At 42.0% G+C, this 24841-nt stretch overlaps 1 protein-coding gene across 6 annotated transcripts in view; it reads left to right on the forward strand.

Annotated features, from left to right (window-relative positions):
* zzef1 (zinc finger, ZZ-type with EF hand domain 1) overlaps nt 1-24376 on the forward strand; it is a 139891-nt gene extending 115515 nt beyond the window's left edge. For all 6 annotated transcript variants that reach the window (XM_078422362.1, XM_078422365.1, XM_078422366.1 and 3 more), the window contains 6 exons: nt 1468-1636; nt 2134-2232; nt 3143-3308; nt 17435-17585; nt 22040-22111; nt 23180-24376. In XM_078422362.1, the coding sequence (XP_078278488.1) occupies nt 1468-1636; nt 2134-2232; nt 3143-3308; nt 17435-17585; nt 22040-22111; nt 23180-23266 (744 nt within the window). In that variant the 3' untranslated portion in view covers nt 23267-24376. The remainder of the gene's footprint in view (nt 1-1467; nt 1637-2133; nt 2233-3142; nt 3309-17434; nt 17586-22039; nt 22112-23179) is intronic.
* The last annotated feature ends 465 nt before the right edge of the window (nt 24377-24841 follow it).

Here is a 24841-nt window from a genome sequence, read left to right on the forward strand (position 1 = left end):
CAAATAAACAGGGCACCCATTTCAAGACATGCAAATTAATGATACAAGTATGGTTTTGATCAAAAAGTTATTATTGAGATATGATTGCACAAACATTATGGTTGGCTCCTAAATATTTTAGAGTATTTTTTTTATTGCAAAAAGGATATAAAGATGTACAGCATCTGAGGTCAGGATTGAACCCAGGTCTCCTCGCTGTGCCATTGTGCCACCCGGTGACGCAAAGCCCCATCTGTGCAGGTGTCAAGAAGCCAGAATTTTAAAAATATGTGAAAACGGAAAGATTCTGAGAGTAAATGTTTCTCTTATTTTTGTTTTTTGGTAGTGATTTGTGACATCCAAAGGAGCACATTTTCATTACCCAAATTGCTGTAATGTGGAGGTTGCCTGTTCCTTGGTTTTAAATGACTAGCTCTTATTCTTGCATCTGTGTCCCCTTATTTAAGACTCTGAACGTCTGCCCTTTGGTGCCCCCTTGGGAACTTTGCAATGTCATCCCTCATCCTCCTAAACTCCAAAGAATACCAAAAGAACCCCAACCTGTTTCACCTCTCTAGATAGGTCAACCCTCTTGTCTCATGAGTTGGACTGGTGAATCCCTTTTGGACTATCTCCAATGCTACTGTATCCTCCCTAAGGTACAGTGCTGCCATTAGAAATGTAGAGCTGTGAAGAAAATGCTAAGTGATGTAAAACTGCTTAAGCAATTGGGCAAGAAGGCAGAAGATGCAATGTAATGTGAGGGGGTATGAAACTATCCACTTTGGTAAGTTGTTCAGAGGGGAATTGTACATGATTCACAAAGCTGCCATCCAACTTGTAACTAAAGATTAAGAACCTAGTGGTATATTCATCAAAGTAGCAAATTCAATGAATAAGGAACAAAAAAAAGTCATTGTGTCATGTGACACCTCTAATTGCATTAACTGACAAATCTAGAAATGTAAAGGATAGTTTCTTAACAGAACATAATTAGACGTGTGAACTTATGAGGAATAAAATAAAAGGCACCTCAACAAGCAAGGAATTGTTAGTGCAGCGCTCGTTCAACAAGGTTTCGGCGCAAACATTTTACCCAGCAAAAAGACACAAAGTGCTAGAGTAATTTCAGCCCAACCAAACTTCAGTCTGAGATTTGGCCTAGACTTGACAGGCCGAATGGCTTTATACTATTTATCTTTGCATCTTGCCTGACATAACTTCAGTTTGAAGAAGGATCCTGACCTGAAACCTTGCCTATCCATCTTTTCCAGAGATGCTGCCTGACCTGCTGAGTTGCTCCAGCACTTTTTTTTTTTTTTTGCAAACCAGCATCTGCACTTCCTTACGTTTATAGCTTACACAGTACTTAGCTATAAATAGAAAGTGATGTGTAAACCCCTACAAAGTGTTTTGCGTATTTCTGTACTGAATGTTTTGTGGTTATTTTACCAAAGCACCCAACAATTTCCCTCTTTTAAACCCCAGGATAAAGTTCATATCCCTGGTGCTATTTACCTGTCAGTGAAATTTGATGCTCATTGTGTATCTGAGGATGGCTGCGATGAGTTATTGATGTCCAGCAGTAGTGACTACAAACAAGATCGGCATACATTCAGTGGATCATCACATAAATGGATTGACTTTGACATTCCAGGTAGAATTTTCATACTCTCCGTCAGTTGCGATTTCAAATCTGTATGCCTTTACCTTATAACCAAATATCTCATTACTGATAGCTTTACCAGTTTTTAAAAATCTTGACCTTCAATGATAAGTGTGCAGACTTTGCATTTTCTTCCTGTCAGGTTTCCTTTAGGTTCTTCAACTCCCTCCTATAATCTCAAAAGATTTATGGGTTGTGTGTTAATTAGCTACAGTAAATTGCCCTTAACTTACTGGGGCAATGGTGTTGGTGAAGAATTGGGGGGGGGGGGGGGGGGAGGTGGTTAATGAACATATGAAAGGGAGTAGGTTATAGGGAAATAAGTGGGGAGTGGGATTGTTGAGATTTCTCTGATAGTTGGCATAAACTCAAATGGTCGAATTGCTTGGTACCATTTATTTTTAATCTTGTCTTTTGGCAATAACACTTTGTATTTGTGACAATTTTTTCCATTCTTCTTGTGAGCATGTTTCTTTTACTTCTTCTAGGTGATACGCTGTATTACAGGTTTACATCTGACCTGGACACCAATGATTGGGGTTATAAATTCACAGTTACGGGAGGCCATCGTGGGCGATTCCTGACTGGTGAGTTAGCGCAGAAAATGGTTTGAGTTGAAATGATTGAATAAGCTAATTCCCCATCTTTTACTTTCATCTTCTTTGCTTTATTTTCCCCAAGTATTGTATGCTTTCATACATTTTTTTTCAAATTTGCTTGCATTCTCATTCCTTTCTCTTCTCTGCATCCCCTTGCTCTCATTCCCTGTCCTGTTAATTTTTCACCGGTAGAGTTGCTGCCTTACAACGCCAGAGTCCTGGCTTCGGATCCTGACCAAGGGCACTGTCTGTACGGAGTTTGTTCGTTCTCCCCGTGACTGTTTGGGTTTTCCCCAGGAGCTCTGGTTTCTTCCCACGCTCCAAAGATGTACAGGTTTGTAGGTTAATTGGCTTCGATAAAAAATGTCCCTCGTGTGTACGATAGTGCTAGTGTACAGGGATCACTGGTCGGCACTGACTCGGTGCACCAAAGGGCCTGATTCCCAGCTGTATCTCTCAACTAAACTAAACATCACTTTGTTTTTACGTGACATCATACTTAAGACAATTGAAAGTAGTTGCGTGCCTTCCATAGATTTGTAGCGAAACAAATTTCAATACCCTCTGCAGAGCTGCCAATTAAACTATACACGAGTTTGCAGTCTATTTTTTAAAGTTAAAACAGGGTTTAATTTTTTGTTTCTCTTTGCGGTTTTTCTGTACTCCACTAATTGGAGCAAGTGGTTAGAATTGCTCGTGTTTATACTAAAAAGTCATACCATTGTGATTGTGGCATGCTATTTTCTACTGCTTTTAATAACCTAAAGACAATTCTTCAGCACAGTATGCAGATCGGTGATTATTAGTTGCACGGCACAGGCGATCATTTGAATTTTGAGGATGCAGTTATTTCTTTTGGTTGTCTGCTCATGCCTTCTGATCCTTTCTCCTCCCCCAGGGTTTGAGATACTCAAGCAAATGCTGTCGGAGGAGAGGATTCTCCCACACCTTCCTCTCGCTGAAATTTGGGAGTGGCAAGTGGGTGTGGCTTGTCAACAGATGGGGCATCAGCGACTAAAAGCAATTCACCTGCTTTTGAAGATATTACATTGCACCTCCTACAGGTATCGCAGGGGCAATTGTGTATATATTTTATGTTAAAATAATTACAGAACTGCACACCTCTATTTCAAAATAAATTAAAATGGTTGGTCATAATTTTGAGGGGGGAGGGAGACTAAGTTTCTTCAGTTGAGACTGGGGGACCCTTCGAGTCCATCGGTTAGCTAGAGTCTCGGGATTGCTCGGCTACTTATTTCTTTCGCCGCTTTCTGCCAAGAACAATTTATTTGACTGAAGTTAAATTGTCATATTTCATCACGTCCAGCATGTGTGGCTGTCCACGGGAAATGTCCAAGTGCGTTAGTCGGGGGTCTATTTTCTTGATGTCTCAGGTGGACTTCACTCTACAGACGCAGTGGAATTACAAAGAACCACTTTTATGGAGAAGGTGCTGAAAGACATTGATCATGATAACTTCTATACCTGGGGTTGTTGCAGCAACTGCGACACTCCTACTACCTGTACCCTCGCCCTAAATGAGCTACAGGGTAAAACAGGTTTAAACTTTCTTGTGGCTAAACACATGGAAGAGGTGGAACGAGTCTGTTTTCAATGCAGATGGTTGCATGACTACAACCGCAAATTCAGAAGATTTTAAGTAGGTGTGGAACCTTTTAAAATGGGATACACCTAACTTGGGGCTTTCTGAGATTAAATAGGACATTGCAATCCATTCATTGATGTTTAGTTGTTATGTATACTGTACATTTGAGGCTCTTTCTTCAACAAGTATAATTTAATCCAGTTAGCCTAAAACTGGTCACTTGCCGACATGCTGCATGAGCATGCTGGGAATTTTAGTAAATCAAAAATTCTGCAGTTGCTGGAAATCTGAAAGAAAAACAGAGAATACTGAAAACACTCAGCAGGTCAGGCAGCATCAGTGGAAAGATGCCAAGTTAATGCATCTCGGCTAGAAATCCTTCATGGGAATTTAAAGTTGTTGTCAACAAATACTTCTCACGACGACCAAACTTCTGGTCAGCTCGAATTGCATTTAGCAATGGATTTAGCGTTGAACCCCCACTTGATGTGATTGGCATGTTGGCTTATCTTTCTAGACTGCATTCTTCTCAGGTATGTGAGGAGCACAATGGGCTTCTGTACAGTGAATTTCTATGATTCTATAAATATACTCTGCAATGACCTGCCAAATGGTGTTAAATTCCATGGTGGATTCCTGTTTTGGCTTACCTTTTCTTCTGCTCATTCAGGCCTGTGGATGGTGAAGACAGGCCAAGCATTTACGGCCCATCCCCGATTGCTGAAAAGGTGGTGAGACACCACCCTGAACTGCTGCATTTCGTGGGGTGGAAAGTATTCCCACGGTGCTGTTAAGTTTAAAACAAAATAAAGGAGTATGCTAATAGACGAATTGCATACTATCTTCGGAACTTGGGTCAGTGCCGATGAGAACTTGTACCAGCAAGGAATCAACATAAGTTGAAAAATTGCCAGATATAAAGAATCAAGTAATCCAGACGCATGGGCTGATAATATTCTGTTAGTAATCATCCTTGCTGGTATTTTGAAAATGGGAATTCAATTCAAAGCATTTGGAGATGAAAAGCAACAATGAATTTTGTCCGTTTGTTGTTTGAAATAGGCTGGTTGGCTAATATATTTTCTGGAAGGAAACTGTGCATATCAGAACTGACATGTAAGTGACTTTTGTGCCATGCCAAAAATAGTTGACTCTTAACTGGTCTCTGAAGTGATTAAGCAAGCCTCACAGTTGTACTAAAAGGCTACATGTTTCATAGAAACATAGAAAAATAGGTGTAGGAGTAGGCCATTCGGCCCTTCGAGCCAGCACCGCCATTCATTCAGATCATGGCTGATCATCCACAATCAGTAACCTGTGCGCAACTTCTCCCCATATCCCTTGATTCCACTAGCCCTCAGAGCTCTATCTAACTCTCTCTTAAATTCATCCACTGCCCTCTGTGGCAGAGAATTCCACAAATTCACAACTCTCTGGGTGGAAAAGTTCCTTCTCACCTCAGTTTTAAATGGCCTCCCCTTTATTCTAAGACTGTGGCCCCTGGTTCTGGATTCCCCTAACATTGGGAACATTTTTCCTGCATCTAGCTTGTCCAGTCCCTTTATAATTTTATATGTCTTTATAAGATTCCCTCTCATCCTTCTAAACTCCAGTGAATACAAGCCTAGTCTTTTCAATCTTTCCTCATATGACAGTCCCGCCATCCCAGGGATCAATCTCGTGAACCTACGCTGCACTGCCTCAATTACAAGGATGTCCTTCCTCAAATTAGGAGACTAAAACTGTACACAATGCTCCAGATGTGGCCTTACCAGGGCCCTATACAACTGCAGAAGAACCTCTTTACTCCTATACTGAAATCCTCTCGTTATGAAGGCTCTAGAGAAACTAGAGATGAATGACTAATGTCAGCATTGCTCCACACTCCTAATTGGTTGGAATCTCTGTGCTCCTCATTTTCATTCTTGAAATAAAAATCTAAATGGGTGGCTCAGTTGCACAATGGGTAGTGCCACTGCCTCACAGCTCTAGACACTGGGTTCTATCCTGGCCTCAGGTCTTGTGTGTACAGAGATTGCAGGTTCTCCCCTGACTGCGTGGGATTCCCTCCCTCCCTACCCGGATGCTCCGTTTTCCTTCCTCATCCCAAGCACATGCGAGAATCCAGGCAATTTGACCGCTGTAAATTGTGAAGTTGGTGAGCGATAGGATTGGACGGAAGAATGGTTTTAATGGGAATGTGAGGAGGAGAATAAGGATAAGTGTGAAGATCAAAGCTTTATTATTGGCGTGAACTCTGGGTCAAAGCACTTGCTTCAGTGCTCCATCTCCCGATTGCTTCACTGCCAATATTCTTCTTTATCGCCCAGGCCTTGCTGCACTTTTCTACTACTTGCCACTAGGCTGTGCTCTTGGATTGGGAACCTCAGGGAAATGTTTGTTTCTTTTCACTATTCATAGCTATACTGTACATTTTTACAGTGCAACCTATTTCAGTAAGTTTTATTTGGATAGTCCTGAATGTAACTCCTATGTTTGGAGCCAGCTATTTTGATTGATTGATTGATTGATTGAAAGATGCAGCATGGAAACAGAGCCTTCGGCCCACTGAGACCACGTCGGCCATCGATCTCTCATTCACGCTAGGTCTGTTATCCCACTTTCACATCCACTCTACATGGTAGAGGCAATTTTCCGGGAACAATTAACCAACAAACCCACACGTTTTGGGGATCTGACCCAGGTGATCAGTGGGAGAATCTGCAAACTCCTTACAGACAGCACCCGATGCCTGGATCAAGCCTGGTTCTCTGGTGCTGTGAGGCAGCAGGTCTGCCAACTGCACCACGGTGTTGCCCCATTTGAAAGTGGCAACACGGGTAGATGGGGTGGTGACGAGGGCAGATGGCATTTATGCTTCCTCGATGGAATATAAAAAATGGATATTATGTTACAAAGTTACAAAACACTGGTTTGATTGTATTTGGAGTATTGTGTGCTTTTCTGCTCACTGCACCATAGGAGAGATATGATTGCACTGGAGAGTACAGAAGAGATTCACCTGGATGTTGCCTGGACTGGAGGACTTAAGTTATGGGGAGAGACAGATAAGCTGGGTTTGTTTTCCCTGGAGCGGGGGAGGCTGAGGGGTGATAGATATCAAATTATGAGGCACCAATGGGGTAGATAGTCAGAATCTGTTTACATTCTCTATCTCTTAAAATAAAATAAACAAAGTAGGGTTAAGTAGTCCATGCATTGCAGTAAACCTGAAGGCAGAATAAGAGCAGACAGCGGTAACAGTCTGCGTTGAAACACATCAGAAAGTTCATCACTTCAATTATAGCTTTGAAAGGAACGTCTTCGGGGCACTACATCTCTTTACCACAAAATAGAGAAGAAAGGAACTGCAGATGCTGGTTTACACAAATGGGTACAAAGAGCAGGTCAGACAGCATCTCTGGAGAACATGGATAGGTGACGTTTCAGGTCGGAACCCTTCTTCAGATGGGTTGTGGGGTGGGGGGGGGGGGGGGGGGAGAAAGCTGAAATGTCACATATCCATGTTCTCCAGAGATGCTGCTTGATCCATTGAGTTACTCCAGCAGTACTCCCATAAAACAGATATGGCAAACTAGCGATCACTGGTGATATAAAAATAAGAGCTATTTTAGGGATAAGGCGAATGAAAGATGTTGCACCTACCTGTACATTGCATCCAAAGGATATTTTAATTTTAATTTTGGTAGAATTAAAAGCTCTGTTCCTGTGCCAATGCTCATTATTCTGTTCTTGCTTCCAGTTTTGTGGAAACTAGGAACATTGTGGTTTGATTCAACTTAATGATCAGACTGCAATGAGAAAACAAACCTTCTGACATTTTATGTGTAAATTTGTCAATTGTCATATCTCTCTGATTTGTGTTGTTAGGCTCTTGTGTTTGTATATTTGGCCTACTTTTGGGGTTTTGCATTTCATTGGCTCGGTTATATTTCCATGATAAATTGCTTTGATTTATTACAAAATGTTTGAATATTTTGTGGTTGCAGATATGCGTGGAATCATTCTGTCGTGGTATTGTTCAGATATTGGGTCCAAATGGTGCAACAAATGTTTTCTAAAAAATTCAAATACCTTGATGGTCTAAATTGGTTTCACCTGTTTCTTTACACTCCATAACCATGTTATTAAAGCACTTCAGTTATGTAAATGGTATGCATAATTATACGTACAATAGAAATCTGAAATTAGTCCCAGGCGGGTCATGAGTCCCAGTTTCCACAAAGTCAGAATCTCTGGCAAATTAAACTATATTGGACATACTTGTTGAAGGTTCATGATGTGCATTCCTTGGCACAATCTGGATAACCTACTTTAAAGTTTATCTCCATGGTCACCCTGGTTTTACACTGTCAGAGATATTTCCCTCCCTCTCCCGCCCTGCAGCTTAGGCAGTTTTGTTTTGTCGTCTGACCACTTCTGATGAATGGTCTCCAATCTGAAACATTAACCATGCTTCCATTCCCCCAGTGGCCCTTACCCCTTTAAATCTAGGCAAACGTGCTGCAGAGCTCTATGACTCTCTGGTACAAGTCTCCAACTGACTGTGGGACCTTTGGGCGCCTTTTCTCCTGGGATTTTTTGAACAGGGGCCTCAATGGTAAAAGCCAGTTTAGAAGCTGAATTTTGCAATGGTTCTCCAGACAATTCAAAGCTGTGCCACACCTATAAGAGTGGTGTGCCGACCTGTTGGATTTGCTATGTGATGCTGTACCTATCCATTTGGAGTCAGAGAGAAATCGCAGTGCGAGGAACACAGCTTGTATTTCATCAGGTCGTCACCACTAGTTGAACTAAGTTGTGAGTTGGAGCTCCAAGTCCTACGGCAAGCATTTACTATGTGCAGATTGATTTCTGCTTCTGATTCCCAAAAAGAGGCATCTGAATGCCAGTCCAGCTCTGAATTTGCACTTTCTCACCATATTTGTTTAGATACATGCCGAGGATGTGGACAGAAGCTCCACAATCAGAATAATCATCCAGAGATTCTCCTTTCCTGCTTTCATTCAGTCTTTCTGCTCTGCATTTTGCAAAATCTATCAAGTCATAGAATATTTAGTAATCAAGTAACGAAGAGAGCCGAAGGAAGGAGAGGTGGTATGGGCTTAGGTCAGACTGCACTTTGGGCATAAAACCGAGAGAAACAAACTAGTTATTCCAAGGTAGCAGACGATGCAGCTAAGTGCCATAAAGATGGCCCATTGCTTTGAATCGAAATTATCAAGAAAGACTGGGGAGATTTGGACTTTTCATCCTCAATACATTTCATTTTCTGAGGTGACCAGTAAATGTAAGGAAGAGCTTCATCTTGAACAATATAAAATTAAAGATTATTGTTTTACTCCTGCGAGTTAGCATTATGACTGATTCAGGAGGTGGTTCTTTCCCCACGATGACCCGCATTTAGTGTGTACTGGTGATGGAGCAGTTAGAAGCAGCAATTGAACACGAATCGGGTTGTTGCATGGATTGTGTACGGTTGCTATGGCTGTGAAGGTCTTGCAAGTTGAAAAATTTCAAGAGGCTGTGCAGAAGAAAGTTTATAAATTAAGGATTAGCATAATTTAAAAATCCACATGGTGCTCTGACCCTGTTTATGCTATGAAATTAATGTGTGCTGCATTTGCGATGATGAATAATTGCTATGAATCATCTGGACAATAAGAAGAATGAACATTTTATTTAGTCAGTAGAATTTCGGGTTATTATGTCCAAGACCATAGGTTGTGACTGCAAGAGGTAGTCCAAGCCCCAGCTGAGCCTCCATTTAAAAAAATATTGCCAAAGGGAATGTCTAAACTTTAAACTGTGATCATACCCAGTGGGGAAAGTACCTGATTTGAAAAGCAGAAGGTGACATTTGCTGTGCATGGAGATGGGCCACCACGATGACTGGTGGTTTCAGCAGCTCTAGAACAGATATTTGTGCTAACATCGGGTTGCTTTGATGCTAGTGCAGTGCTTTTGAAGCCGTCATATTGCAAAATCAAACATTTCTGAAGAATATCAGAAGGAAATGCAGAAGAAATTGTCCACCCAAAACATTGACCATCCCTCTGCCTCACCAGATGCCTGCTGACCCTCTGAATTCCTCCCAACAATTTGATTTAGCTCCAGATTCCAGTGTCCGCAGTCTCTTTTGAGTCCCTTCCAAGGAACAGTCATTGAAAACAAAGACTGCAAATGCTGGAAAACATTTTCTGTTTGTATTCTTGAGATCAGTATTTCAAAAGCAACAAGTAAACTAACCATTTATCCATTTTATGTTTTTTTTTTGAGACTGCTCAAAGGAGAAATGTTGCCCAGGGCTTCAGAACATTTCCTGTATTTCTTAGAGTAGTGCTATGTTATCTTTTATATCTACATAAATGTGCAAATGGGCATTGGTCTGAAGAAGTGTCCCGACCCGAAACGTCACCTATCCTTTTTCTCCAGAGATGCTACCTGACCCGCTGAGTTACTCCAGCACTTTGTTTCTATCTTTGGTATAAACCAGCATCTGCTGCTTGTTTCTACCTAATATTGTTACTGATCGTGTAGCATTCCTGCAGTACCATAATGGCATTACATCTAGTTAGGAAGCTCAAGTAGTGTGATAATGAAACCACCATAACCTGGCTCTGGTAAAATAACTAGCAGGGAGCTAATTTTGAAATACGTATTTAACATTGGATTTGAGTGGCATTTGTTCAACAATGGGCAATATGAGGCTAGTTTGTTTTATGCCAAGCTACAGATGAAACTTTGATGAAAAGAAGGCAGTCCGTTTTCTGTTTCATATTTGCTTAAGAACAGTGAAGGGAGCGTGCCAGTGCAGTTGGTTATTTAATTCACATGGGCCAGACCATGAAAGCATTTGTAAATTCTTCTATTAATTTTTTTATTTTACAACTTGGATTGTTAAGAAAGTGTTTCCAGCTATAACTGAACTCACATGAATGATGGAGTGGCGATTACTAGGCAATACCAACCAGTTCATAAGTATGAAGATGTGAACTTGATAACCAGATATGTTTGCCTCTGCATCTCTCTTGCCCCAATCCCTTACACATAGCACTGGCAACATTTGTATATCCAATTTTGTAGTTGTTTTGTCTTTTCCATAATTACATTTATTGAAATGAAATATTTATGTCTGAATCGGCCACATCTCAGCTAGGCCCAAAGTAAAGAAAGTCATTATTGAAACGAGTTACAAAATAGGGTTTGCCAGCAGCAACTGTTTTCTACTCCCTCTCCTCCCCGAGGCTCCAGAGCCTCCCTTTCCCCCTCTCCCCCACTATGTGCTGAAAGCTTTCTGTCTTCTCCCACTCTCTCATCAGTGGCCTTTCCAATCCCTGCCTCATCCCACAACTTCCCACTCCACTGTCAAGACCTACAGCCTTAGAGATCTCATTCATAATCATACAGCACAGTAACAAGCCTTTCGGTCCAACTTGTGCATGCGACCAAGATGTCCCATCTACAGTGGTCCCGCCTGCCCAAAATTGGCCCATGTCCATATCCTATCAATGTACCTATCCAAATCCAATTTCCTTTGAGCCATTATCGACAGAGTCTGAGCAGTGCAGAGTGTAGTTGCTTGTAATCAAATCAATCAGAGATGTTTGAGGAGCACCATTTTTCAGATTGTCATTTTGCATCCCGTTATTGGAGCAGTGATTGCCACCATCTGATGAAGTTTGATTGTCTCTTTAGACTTATTCACTGGAATTAATTATAATCCCTGTCAATGTTGGCAGTGTGCATGATTGTTTCTGTAACCGTTGGACATTACAGAATTAAGTTTGCATAATTTAAATGCTGACCTTTATCAGGCCATCACAATTACTGAAATATGACAGCATCGGTCTAGTTATTAGCAATTTTGGATAAATCTCATTGTAAGGAGAATCGATGATGGGACTGATTTCATTTCCTGAAACTAGGTTGCAAATAATGTTAAAGATAGACACAAAGTGCTGGAGTAACTCAGCGGGGTCAAGCAGCATCTCTGGAGGAAAAGGATAGGTGACTGAAGAAGGGTCCCGACCCAAAATGTCACTAAAGGGCCTGTCCCAGTTACGCGATTTTTAAGGCGACTGCCGGCAATCGGCGATTTTTTTTTTACCCTACTACAATGTCTACGACAATGACCACGACAATGCCGAGTCAGGTCGATACAAGTTACTTTTTTGTGAAATTAGCACTTGGCTAAGAGATTACACCGTCTTCGGAAACATCGCGAAATTCCCACGCTTACCTGACCGTCAAACTGTCGCCTCCAATCTACCTGTCAAATGTCCTGACGGTAAATAAATTGGTTAAACAAAATGATCTTCTGGTATCTTCAAATGCCTTTTCTTAATTTTAGTATTACGTGCTTCTAAATGCATCTGCCACAAGGGTTTATCTGTGAACCTCCAGCCGAACCAATGCGTTCCCTTGGGAGACTTGGAATCTGGTTTTAACGTGACGTCCGGGACTTTTCCGAAAAACAGCGATAACCCGACTGCCAATACTGTTGTGCCCACTGTCTTTGTATTAGCCTCCCCGGTATCAACATCTTTTACTTATCCAGTCCCGCTGAAAATCCCATGGCCACTCTTCCTCCCACTGTTGGGAGATCCGATTCCTTGTAACCTGCTGCAGTCAGGTCGAAGAAAATAGACACAAAAGCTGGAGTAACTCAGCGGGACAGGCAGCATCTCTGGAGAGGAGGAATGGGTGACATTTGGGGTCGAGACCCTTTCTTCAGACTGAGAGTCAGGGGAGAGGGGAAACGAGAGATCCCTGGAAGTTGGTAAGGAACAAATGAATGAAAGATGAGTTGCTCCAGCTTTTTGTGTCTATCTTCGGTTTAAATCAGCATCTTAAGGCAGGGTGAATGTATGAAGGTCCCTGACCAGAGACAACTCTGCTATCCTGATTACTAATCGTTAAACCACAAAAGAAGCCACTTTGCCGGTCTTTACACTGTCACACCATCACTCGACAATTCCCTGCCGTTACAGTACAGTCGCAGTTTATCAGGATACCGGAACAGAATCATTTGACCAAATAGTTATTGACTGAAAGCAAGTTTATGTAGTTAAGCATTCGATAATAATCGCTCTATTGTTCAAAATCGACCAATTTCTGGTGTCACTAAACTGCAACTTATTCAATTATAATGGAGGAGAGACAGCATCACAGTCTCCGCCCCCATTCCACAGCTGGCTGTTGCATCTGCACTTCTGTCGGCTGTCAAAACGGGTTTTGACGGTTCCTGTCAGGCCTTGTCTTCTCCCTGTCTCCGGTTGACGTTGGTCGTCGACAATGAAATTCATCCGTCCTCAGTACCGGCGACAATCTAACAAACCTGGGGACAGCATGCGACAGCGCCCGCAATAAGCTACCATACTTGGCGACAAGTCAACTGTCTCCAAAAAGTTTCAGACAGCTAACTTTTTCAGCGACGCGCCGAGATCCGCTATGACTCATTGAAGACTCCTCGCGATCATGCCCGCGACACCAAGGCGAACGTACGGCGATAGCCTAGTCGCCAGCAGTCGCCTTAAAATCACCTAACTGGGACAGGCCCTTTATTGTTTTCCTCCAGAGATGCTGCCTGCCCCACTGAGTTACTCCAGCACTTTGTGTCTATCGTTGGTGTAAACCAGCATCTGCATCTTTGTTTCCTCATTTTTGCAAATAATGTTGATTGTTTCAAGCACAAAAATGCATAGGTTTCTTTGTATTGGAGTAAAAAGGTTAGAGCATTGAATGATGGGCTTCGGTATGAGAGTGTCACTTGGTTCTGCAGAACACTTTTGGGGGGTGGGGGGAGGTGGAAGTAGGCTTGTTTTCAGAATAAAAGGACACAAAGTGCTGAAGTAACTTAGCAGGTCAGGCAGCATCTCTGAGAGACACCCATATTCTGCAGAGATGCTGCCTGACCTGCTGAGTTACTCCAGCACTTTGCGTTCTTTTGTGTATTAACCGGCATCTGCAGTTTCTTGTTTCTACACCTTGTTTTCAGAACATGTATATTTATCTTGATGCCATTGCCTTGATTACAGTAATGAGTTATTCATGAGTACTTTTGTGGTTTTCATGATTCTCACCATATTCTTTGCTGTGAAGGTTTTATTTTAAAAGGGAGTGAGGGCTGTGGTTTACAGTTCTGGATCACGATGAAAGAAGTCTGTTTTCTTTACTCTTGCATGCATTTCAATTTGGAATGAGGGAAGTTACTCAAAAAATAAACTTTAAATTCCCTAAAAAGTTAGTTCATTCTTGATATATTCAGAAATTGAATTTCAACATTCTTGCAGTGTTTCAAAATTAATTCAAACCAATGGAAGATTAGTGCAGATTTTATTTGGTAACTTTTCAAGCTTAATGAATACACCCATAGTCTCCTAGCTCTACGTCCAACTAGGCTTCATACTTTGAATTCATTTCTAGATCTTATCACACGCAGACTGAGTTCATCATTATGTTTAAGAAAATAACTGCAGATGCTGGTACAAATGGAAGGTATTTATTCACATAATGCTGGAGTAACTCAGCAGGTCAGGCAGCATCTCAGGAGAGAAGGAATGGGTGATGTTTCGGGTCGAGACCCTTCTTCAGACTGAAGAAGGGTCTCGACCCAAAGCATCACCCATTCCTTCTCTCCTGAGATGCTGCCTGACCTGCTGAGTTACTCCAGCATTTTATGAATAAATATCATCATTTTGTTTGCTGAACTCGCGTTCTTCCCTTTTTTAGTCGAACTGCATTTCATGCTCTTTGCATGTAACACAGAAAATAACACAGAAAGCTCTGGTCTTGATTTCATCACTGGAAGAGTGTGGGAAGAACCAGCAAGAGTTCAGAAAATCATTAGTTTAAAATAATAAATAACGGTTGTAGTAGAGATAAACCAGAAGCTAGGAATGAATTGCTTGTCATATCACTTGCATTTTTTCCTATTGCTTGCTCCAGAAATTTAAAAGAAAAAGAGAGTCTTGCATTAATATTGCAGCTTTCATGATCTCAGCGTGTCCCCAAAGCACTTCACTGCCAATTTAGTATGTTATGCATGTTAACTGCTTGCTGTAAGACGGGAAAGACATCAACCAGTTGGTGCACAGTAAACTCCTACATGGGTAACATGAAAATGACCAGTTAATTGCTGTTCAATAATGTTTTTTTAAAAATATACTTTGCAAACAGAATTTTGATTAAAATGTATCAGCCAAAGGACAACACCTTCTTTATCACTAGACTGGAATGGCAACTTAACTGGGGGGAAAAAATTGTGGTTAAAAAAATCTTTGAAGCAGAGTAATCTCAGTGTTTAACTCGTAGACAATAGCTCTACCCACTTAGCTATGACAGAAATCATACTGGAAAAGCCTTTGGAGCTTTTCGGATATGGGAGCAGTGTTCATAGACTTATTTTGGCAAAAGGTGTTTGATGTGGAAGGAGAAAATGATGTTCTTGACAGCAGCCTTATTAATGGAGATGTGAAGACTCTGGGAGTTGGAAGCAACAGGATGCAAGTCAAGATGTCAATGGATTAAAACAAGGATTTAGGTTGGAAACACTACAGATAAAGTGAACAGCTTGGAGAGCACTTGACCTTTTGGATGCACTGTAAAAAGCTCATGGGTTACAGATGATTTGGCATCTCTGCTGTCTAACTTACAAGAAGGAATGAACCATTCCTTAGTGGGAAGATCTGGAGGATATGCCTTGGGTTATTTGATATTGACCAGGGATAGAGTTTAAATTATTGATGCTCAATGAGTACTGCAGATTGGATGGAACAGTTGATCCACTCTTTGGAATTTAGGTATTACGAAATGCAAATGAAAATGCTTTTCAAAAGTATAATTTGATTATCTATGAAAATAACTGCAACACAACAACATTATATTTTGGGATTTCAATAACAATTGTTTTTCCAATTTTTCATCATTGGAGACAAGAAAATTAAAATCCAGTTTCTTCATTCACGGTACAGAACTGCCTCCATTATTTGAACAAAACATTAGAGCCACTCCTAAATCTGGACATAAGATTACACGCCCAGGAAGTTCCATTCAGGCATTGATTTAGAAATCTGCTGTTTAATATCCGACTTGATGTGCATCATTTTTTAACCTAGGCACAAAATGAAAGTCTTTGAAGCAACTCCTTCTAAAATCTTTTCTGTTCAAGTGGGATAACGGTGCCACACCACATCTGCACCCTGGCTGATTCCTTCCCAGGCATCTTCAGACATCTTTTGATAGATCTAACATTCACTCACCTTCCCTATTAATCCTCTACCAACATCTGAGTCTGAAGAAGAATCCCAACCCAAACCGTCACCTACACGACCTCCCTTTGCTACCTCAGCGTTTGAAATCACGCAGAAGTTTCCTCTCTTCTGTCCATCCCCTGGACTGCAATGCATCATCCAGCAGGCTCAAACTCTGGGAAGAGAGACTAGAGAAATCTCCGGAAGGCATTCACATGGCAATCGATTCCTCAGAGAAACTCCCACCTGGTTCCGACCAACTGTGGATAACCTGGCGCAGTCTCAACAGACTAGGGACAGGCATGGGGAGGAGCAAATCGAACGTGCTGAAGTGGGGACATACTGAAGATGCGGCAGACTGTGAGTGCAGACAGGGCCTCCGGACTATGGAACATCTCCTGAGCTGTGACATGCTGCATGACACATGCACTGTAAAGGATCTTGCAGAGGCCAATGATGCTCGCTATTGGCAGACAGTTGTGTGATGACACAAAATAATAAACCTGTCCATTCCATCCCCAGAGATTTCTTGACCAGCTGTGTTCCTCCAGCACTTTGTGTTTTGCTCAAGATTCCAGCATCTGCAGTTCCTTGTCTCTTGGGTGTTACTAGCCTGCACTGGAACCCGAGTTAGTCCTTGAGGGACAGATTGCAAGATGTTAAATCGAGGGAAGGTCATGGATAGATCCCCAGACAACTTCAGGCATACATTTTTAGGAGATGACACTTACAAACTGATTCTCTGGATAGGATTTAATACAAATGAAATCAGTGTAAAGGCAATGCCACCCTTCTGCAGAATGGTGTACATGTTGCTCTCTTGATGATGGGTGAGAATTTCAACTTCTCAATAGAGAACAAGTTAGCTCTTAAATTTAGACAGGTGTGTCAAGTCAAGTCAATTTTTATTTGTATAGCACATTTAAAAACAACCCACGTTGACTAAAGTGCTGTACATCAGTTCAGGTACTAAGAATGAACATACAATGGCACACAAACATAACAGCACATACATAAACAGTCCACTGCGCCCCCTCAGAGGGCCTCAAACGCTAGGGAGTAGAAATAGGTTTTGAGCCTGGATTTAAAGGAGTCGATGGAGGGGGCAGTTCTGATGGGGAGAGGGATGCTGTTCCCATGCGTGTGTCCCATGTGTGTGGCCATGCCTTTATCTGATCTCTGTCTGGGGCAGTTCAAAATGTGTATTACAACCCTCTCGCTACAAGCCCAGCCAGATGGTTTCACCAGTCGGGTAAAATGTGATCTTTTGAGGAGTGCCCTAATTGATACTCATTTCTTTTTTCCCCAGTGGCTGTGACCTTACTATGTTGAGGCCACTCTGGCAGCTTTTCACCAAGATGGAAAGTAACACACAACAGGACCAGGGTGGAGTTTTCATTCTTCCACCTCTACACCGAGCCTTGACTGAGCTGTTCTACATCGCAGAAAAGCGGGCAACGGTAATACTCAGAAGTTGCATTGAATTATCAATTGTGTGTTGCTCTTCTGAATATTTTGAATATGCAAAAACAGAACTGGTATTGGATTAATCTGGAATTTATTTCTCTAAAAAGGTCATCACAAAATCTCATCACAGTGCAGTACTTGCCAATTATGGAGTGCTAATTGACAGAGCATAATGTAATGGGCTTTTGTCTTGTTATCCTTCTCCATTCTACCATCCTCCCCCGTTTTTCTCCAATTGCTTTTATTGCCTTGCTGAATAATTCTGCTTCTGTGTACTGCATGAACCAGTCTAATTGTATTTGATAAGATTTCATATTGAAAATTTAAGTGCAGTTAATCTTGGGGTTTTCATGCTGTCGAAATGTAATCGTTGTGGACGTTTGCCAGAGCTTTTCCAATGTTGTGGCATTGAATCTATACACATAGTTGTTACCCATGTATTTGGAATGGACAGTGTATTGGCAATGATTTGAAACCTAAATATAGACTGCACAGCAATACGCTGCATTGGTGCGCTCTGTCATTACCTGAAATGTTAATCTCTCCATGGAGCAGTGCAGTACAGGAACAGGCCCGAGGATCCACAATAGTCATGACCCTTCTGTTGTGCCAAACACAATACCATGTTAAACTAATCTCTGCTGGCACATGATCCACATTCCTCCATTCCATGCATATCCATGTGCATCTCAACACCATTTTTCAATACAAGAAGTAACTCAAGCAATTGTGTTCTCCTGCCCTCTTCCAAAATGTTTATTTTATTTTTGTAATATAAAGGTATTGCAGATGTTGGGTTACACCAAAGCTGGACACAAAATGCTGGTCGGTGTAACTCAGCGAATCAGGCAGCATCTCTGGAGAAAATGGATAGGTGACGTTTCAGGTCGGGACCGTTCTTTGGATTGATTGTAGTGGAGGTGGGGTGAGGGGGAGAACTGGAAGTGAGGAAAAAATCCCGGACAAATCAGAGTTGGCAACAAATAACCTCGTGCAAGGAGGTTCCCTGATAAGCTGATTGGTGTCTAGAGACAGTGTGAGCCCAAGAAGGATACATTTTTGCAAACTGGAACTGGTTAACGGACTTTTGATGGAGGAAAGGGAGGGGAATGAGGGGGGGAGGGCGGGGGGGGGGGGGGGAGAAGAGAGGGATGGAGAGAAGGAAAGGAGGGGGAGGAAAGTGTTTGTAGAAGATAGCTAAAAATGGAGAATTCAACATTGTTGTGAGCTCCCCAAGCAAAATATGAGGTATTGCTCCTCCAATTTGCTTGTGGCCTCATTCTGGCAATGAAGGAGGCCTAGGACAGAAAGGTCAGTATGGGAAGGGAAGTTAAAGTAGTTTGCAACCGGGAGATCCAGTAGGCCTTCAGACATTAAGCAGTTTTCGCTTCCGCCACAATTAGGAGCAGGGCGTTCCTTGAGAAATAGCCCTTCTCCACCCAGTAGATGCTGGATGTTTGGAGGGCTGCGGAGGCTGACAATCTGTGCACAGTCAAGACAGAGGTTGATAGATTTTTAGATATTAAGAGAATCAGGGGTTAATGCAGGAGTGCAGGTAGTGCTGAGGTAAAAGATTAGGCATGATCTTACTGAATGACAGGATAGGCACAAATTGTCTACTTATTTTTTATGTTCTGACTCGCAAACAAAGGAAATCCTTTTCTTTTTATTAACAACGAATGTCCAGCATGACTTTGAATTCCTCTACCTAATCTGTCACCACTCCCTGTCCAACACCACTCCCTGTACAACACCACTCCCAACATAATACCATTCCTTGCTGCTTTGCTGAGGAATGCAGAAGTTAGTACTCTGACACATTGCTTGTGAATGTGCAGGCTCCACTGCCACTGGACTTGCAGGGAGTGTGACAGCTAATGTAAAGACAAAGAAATAATTGGAACATCAGTATAATTACAAGGGTAACTTGCACAACAGCAGACTAATATAGTCTGTGTTCATTTATGTACTCAACGCCAGATTCTTTTCTCAGTAAAAGCTAATATGATTTTTTTAAATATTTGAAAGCAAGTTGGAAAGAGGAAATAATTTTAACTAAGAAAGCAGATGTATTACTGCCTTTCTGTAGTAAAGAGTTTTGAACCCCATAAATTCTGATCAAAAGACGTGAATGCAAACCACAGTATCTGGAACAAAACGGTTTGAGTGCAACAGAAATACATATATATCTCTCTGCCACAGAGGAGATGCAACAGAGTATTGGGCAGGTGCCTTCAAATGGTAGGTTTTCTGCTCAAACCTTGTTCTAATAAAGTTGTTAGTGTAATGGTAAACCATTTAAAGCCCTTCCCAGTTCCAACCAAATGCACTTAGCTCCTTATCGTGGAGGTGTCTTGTAAACACCAGCTTGCTTTTTCAGCTTGCGACATACAAGCTTGCATTTGTACCTTTAAAGTCCAGTAAAGCTGGTATTGGCTGCAATGTTCACAGAGCTTCCATTGTCTGTGTGATTTGAATATACAGTAATGGATGTGGTTGGGCATTGCCTTGATTTGCCCTGAACTAACCTCAACCCTGCTTTAATTGAAATGCCTTTGCAATGCTGTTTGATTGAATGCAAGACTTTGCCCAGATGAAATGGCATGCTTTTTCCTTCCCTACCTTCTCACCTACTGGGAGGTTGGAAGTGTTCTTCATTTAAGGCTGTGGTGGTTGCCACCAAGATTAGGAATTATTGCATATCTGCAATTGCTACTGTTTTTTAAAACAATTTTGAACTATGTATCTGTGAGTACTATGTTTATATGAATATGCTGCTGCAAGTAAGAATGCCATTGTTCCATTTTCGGTACATATGCCAATGAAACTTTGTTGACCTGACTCACTCTTGAGCAGATGATACTAAGCTGGGGGGTAGTGTGAATTGTGAGGAAGATGCAACAAGGCTGCAGGGTGACTTGGACAGGTTGTGTGAGTGGGCGGATACATGGCAGATGCAGTTTAATGTAGATAAGTGTGAGGTTATTCACTTTGGAAGTAAGAATAGAAAGGCAGATTATTATCTGAATGGTGTCAAGTTAGGAGGAGGGGGAGTTCAACGAGATCTGGGTGTCCTAGTGCATCAGTCAATGAAAGGAAGCATGCATGTACAGCAGGCAGTGAAGAAAGCCAATGGAATGTTGGCCTTCATAACAAGAGGAGTTGAGTACAGGAGCAAAGAGGTCCTTCTACAGTTGTACCGGGCCCTGGTGAGACCGCACCTGGAGTACTGTGTGCAGTTTTGGTCTCCAAATTTGAGGAAGGATATTCTTGCTATTGAGGGCGTGCAGCGTAGGTTCACTAGGTTAATTCCCGGAATGGCGGGACTGTCGTATGTTGAAAGGCTGGAGCAATTAGGCTTGTATACACTGGAATTTAGAAGGATGAGGGGGGATCTTATTGAAACATATAAGATAATTAGGGGATTGGACACATTAGAGGCAGGAAACATGTTCCCAATGTTGGGGGAGTCCAGAACAAGGGGCCACAGTTTAAGAATAAGGGGTAGGCCATTTAGAACGGAGATGAGGAAGAACTTTTTCAGTCAGAGAGTGGTGAAGGTGTGGAATTCTCTGCCTCAGAAGGCAGTGGAGGCCAGTTCGTTGGATGCTTTCAAGAGAGAGCTGGATAGAGCTCTTAACGATAGCGGAGTGACCGGGGTATGGGGAGAAGGCAGGAACGGGGTACTGATTGAGAGTGATCAGCCATGATCGCATTGAATGGCAGTGCTGGCTCGAAGGGCTGAATGGCCTACTCCTGCACCTATTGTCTATTGTCTATTGATGGGCTGCCTCCCTGAATTACCGCAGTTCCTTTCGTGAAGGCATTCCGTCAGGATTGTGGTAACGTCCTGGGATTTGGACCCGGGAATTGAATATTTTCATGTCGGGAATGTAGGTTCCTTGGAGAACTCCTTCGATTTCCAACCATTCAAGATGTATTTCTGAATATCTGATATTTGTGATTTTCTAATATTTTTATCATAAGACCGTAAGACATCGGAGATGAATTAGGCTATGCGGCCCATCGAGTCTGCTCCACCGTTCGATCCTGGCTGATCTATTTTCCCCTCTAAACCTTGTCCTCCTACCTTATCCCCGTACCTTTGACACCCTTCCTAATCAAGAACCTATCAATCTAAACATACGCAATGGCTTGGCCTCTGCAGCCTTCTACGGCAATGAATTCCAAAAATTCACCACCCTCTGACTAAAGAAATTTCTCCTCATCTCCATTGTAATGGTATGTCCTTTTATTCTGAAGCTGTACACTCCGGTTGACTTACTCGATCTTTAACTAATCCATAAGGAAATGCTATCTCTATATCTGTCACATCCAACCCCTTGACAAAGAAGGTCTAGATTTCACTGTGGAAGAATTGGCTTGTCATTGTATAGTTGCCGGTGTGTCGTGGGACAGTCTAACAAAGGTGTCTGATCGGTTGCAGGAACTTGGTGTGCTGCACGACTACTTTTTGGCCTTAACCACAGAAGATCACATCCACCACTGTGTTGTGCAGGTGAGTACCTCTTGCAAATGAACTTGCTTTGTGAATGAGAAATGGTGGTGATCGTAGAAATGTAACTAAAGCCCAGCTTCTGCCTGTTACACTGAAGCTGATTATATTTTGCTACAGGTTTGGAGATTCTGCCTTGAAGGTACTTGCTGCAGTGAATTAATCCTTTTCCCTTTCCATCCTGAGTCATACAAGTTGAATGAGACAAGAGGGATGAAAGTGCAACTCTTCTAGTCATCGTGCCAAATAGGTTTGAGGCTGCCAAACCGTAGCGGTCCCAGATGGCAGACTTTCAAGACAATACTATTGATTATTCAGAGCAAGTTCAAAATCCAGCTTGGGTGTTACTGCTGTGGAAAGGGTGTGGCAGGAAGAAAAGCAAGTAGTGAATAGAGACATCCCTTTCCAACGACAGTTTGCCTGCCAGGAAGGCAGCCACCACCACTGTGCCCTATCTTCAGTTGTCTATAAATCCAAGAAGGATCCATTGTTTTCTTGCATCTTGAAAAACATCAGCTTCCTTAATTCTGCCTACGAGCCATGTTCCATCACCCTCTCATATCATTACACCTACTAAATGTTTTGATGTGGGTTATGTTGTCTTAGTTTAAGCTTTATGGATGTAAAGATCCCGGTCCTGGAGCTTGCCACAATAACAGGGAGAGCATTACTGCACTCCACTGTGAGGAATCTTGGAGGGGTCAGCATATGATGTTAAATGAGTAGTAATGAGAAAGGGCCGATCAATCACTTTGGTGGGTTATACTGCCGGCCTCTGAGTTGTCAATGAGATTTGAAAGAACATCGACAAAAAGCTGTAGGCTATAATCTATGCGCGCCCATTGACGCTGGAATACGTAATTTTTTTGATAATTTGGTGACCTGCCTTGGGAATTGCTGTGGAATATTAAAATGGTTTGCAGCAGGTACCTAGCGGATGTAAACATGGGAGTAATTATGATCTGCCAGTCACATGACCCCCGCAACCCTGGGTGATACATGGCTGCACATGTGGGGTTATTTGTGCCATTGAAATGCTTCCAAATTTAAAAATGTTTGGTTGTCTTTCAGGGACTGAAGAATGTTGCTGCGATCAGTCTCGCAATTAACCATCAGAATAAAGCCACCAGGCTCCTGAGTGAACAGGGAACGTCTTAAACCAAGCCGGCTTAAGGAAGCTCATGGTACCTTCAGACCCACCAAGCCAATGGAACTAAGACGAGCAGAGTCATCCCATGAATCGCATCACACAGCAGTGACTGTCGGATGTACTCAAACCTGCACTTTCTAAGATTTGATCCACACGTTCTCCTTCACTGTCTCTCCTCTCTTCCTCCTCTGCACTGTGACAAGACCGCTTTTCAGAGCACCTCAAGCTCCTTGGGTTCCACGTTGAGGAAAAATTCAACTTGGGTTTGTCTTACCGCCCTGATGGTTTGGGATCACTCATTGATCAGGTTCTGCTGCAAACGTTTCTCCAACATTCTCCCATAGCAGGAGCTGGGCAGAAAGTAAAGCAGGAGCTGGGCAGAAAGGTCAACTTGTCCACACACACCCTTCACGGTATTAACAGGTTACCTACAATTGAATACTTGCGTGGAGTTGATCATTTATTTCTGGCACTGAAGTTGTTGATTTTGCTTTTGGTAGGTTGGATATTACAATAGTAAGAAGGTGATCCTTTTTATGAAGGTAATTTTTATTTTTTTTGTGTACTGAAATAGAAATCTTGACCAGCTTGTGTTTACTTAATGCATCATTTGAGAATCTGGCAGCAGTAAATTGTGACTTGGAAAGGCCATGTATTCACCTAGTGAAATAATCCGTGTTACATCTTAAAAAGTTGTCAAGTCCCTGACTGTTCACCACTCTCCCCACCCCCCCCCCCAATTCTAAAAGCCTTCCACAAAAATAAATTCAAAAGAACACGTGCCTGACATTTGTAGTCTGTCACACAGAAAGTGTAATTTTCATCCAATTATTGGAACATATTTTATTTAAGTTAGTCCTGGCATGTAGTGCCATTTCTAACTTTGTACTGTTTTGAAGCAAGAGAGATTTTCTTTGCATCCATCTCCCTCCTCTGACCTGCCCCCTACTCCAATGCTGCATAGAATTCTGAATGTATGATGCTGTTGATATTATGTGATGCGGGTATTAATTATACAGTTGAAAATAATGGACATGTTTAAAAAAAATATTCCCTCAGTTGTAATATTTGCTGAGCTCTTTTAAATAATATGCCAACTTGGTAATGTTCAATAAAATAGAAACTAAGAAATGTGCAATTAATCTGGGTTTTTTTTAACGTGAAAAGTTGAAGACAGACAGCTTGTGGTACAGGCACTGTGGAACCGCCCTGCATCTTGGAGGATGTGCAATAACTTTGGAGCTTTATTATAAGGAAGAGAGGAGAGGATTAGGATAGAAATGAGAGGAAAGGTGGAATGTGGAGCGGGTGTGTGTATGTTTTCCCCCCCTTTTCTCCTGCTTGTTTTCTGTTGGGGCTAAGCCTCTCCCCCATCAGGAGGGAAATATTTCATAAAAGTCTTTGATGTTGAAGGCCTTTTATTTAAAAGTGAGAGTATCTAGTTTTGTGTATTGTGAACAGAATAACCTGGCTGCTATCATATCATATATCATATCATATATATACAGCCGGAAACAGGCCTTTTCGGCCCTCCAAGTCCGTGCCGCCCAGTGATCCCCGCACATTAACACTATCCTACACCC

This window comes from Rhinoraja longicauda, chromosome 26, assembly GCF_053455715.1.
Source record: "Rhinoraja longicauda isolate Sanriku21f chromosome 26, sRhiLon1.1, whole genome shotgun sequence".
Taxonomy (NCBI): Eukaryota; Metazoa; Chordata; class Chondrichthyes; order Rajiformes; family Arhynchobatidae; genus Rhinoraja; species Rhinoraja longicauda.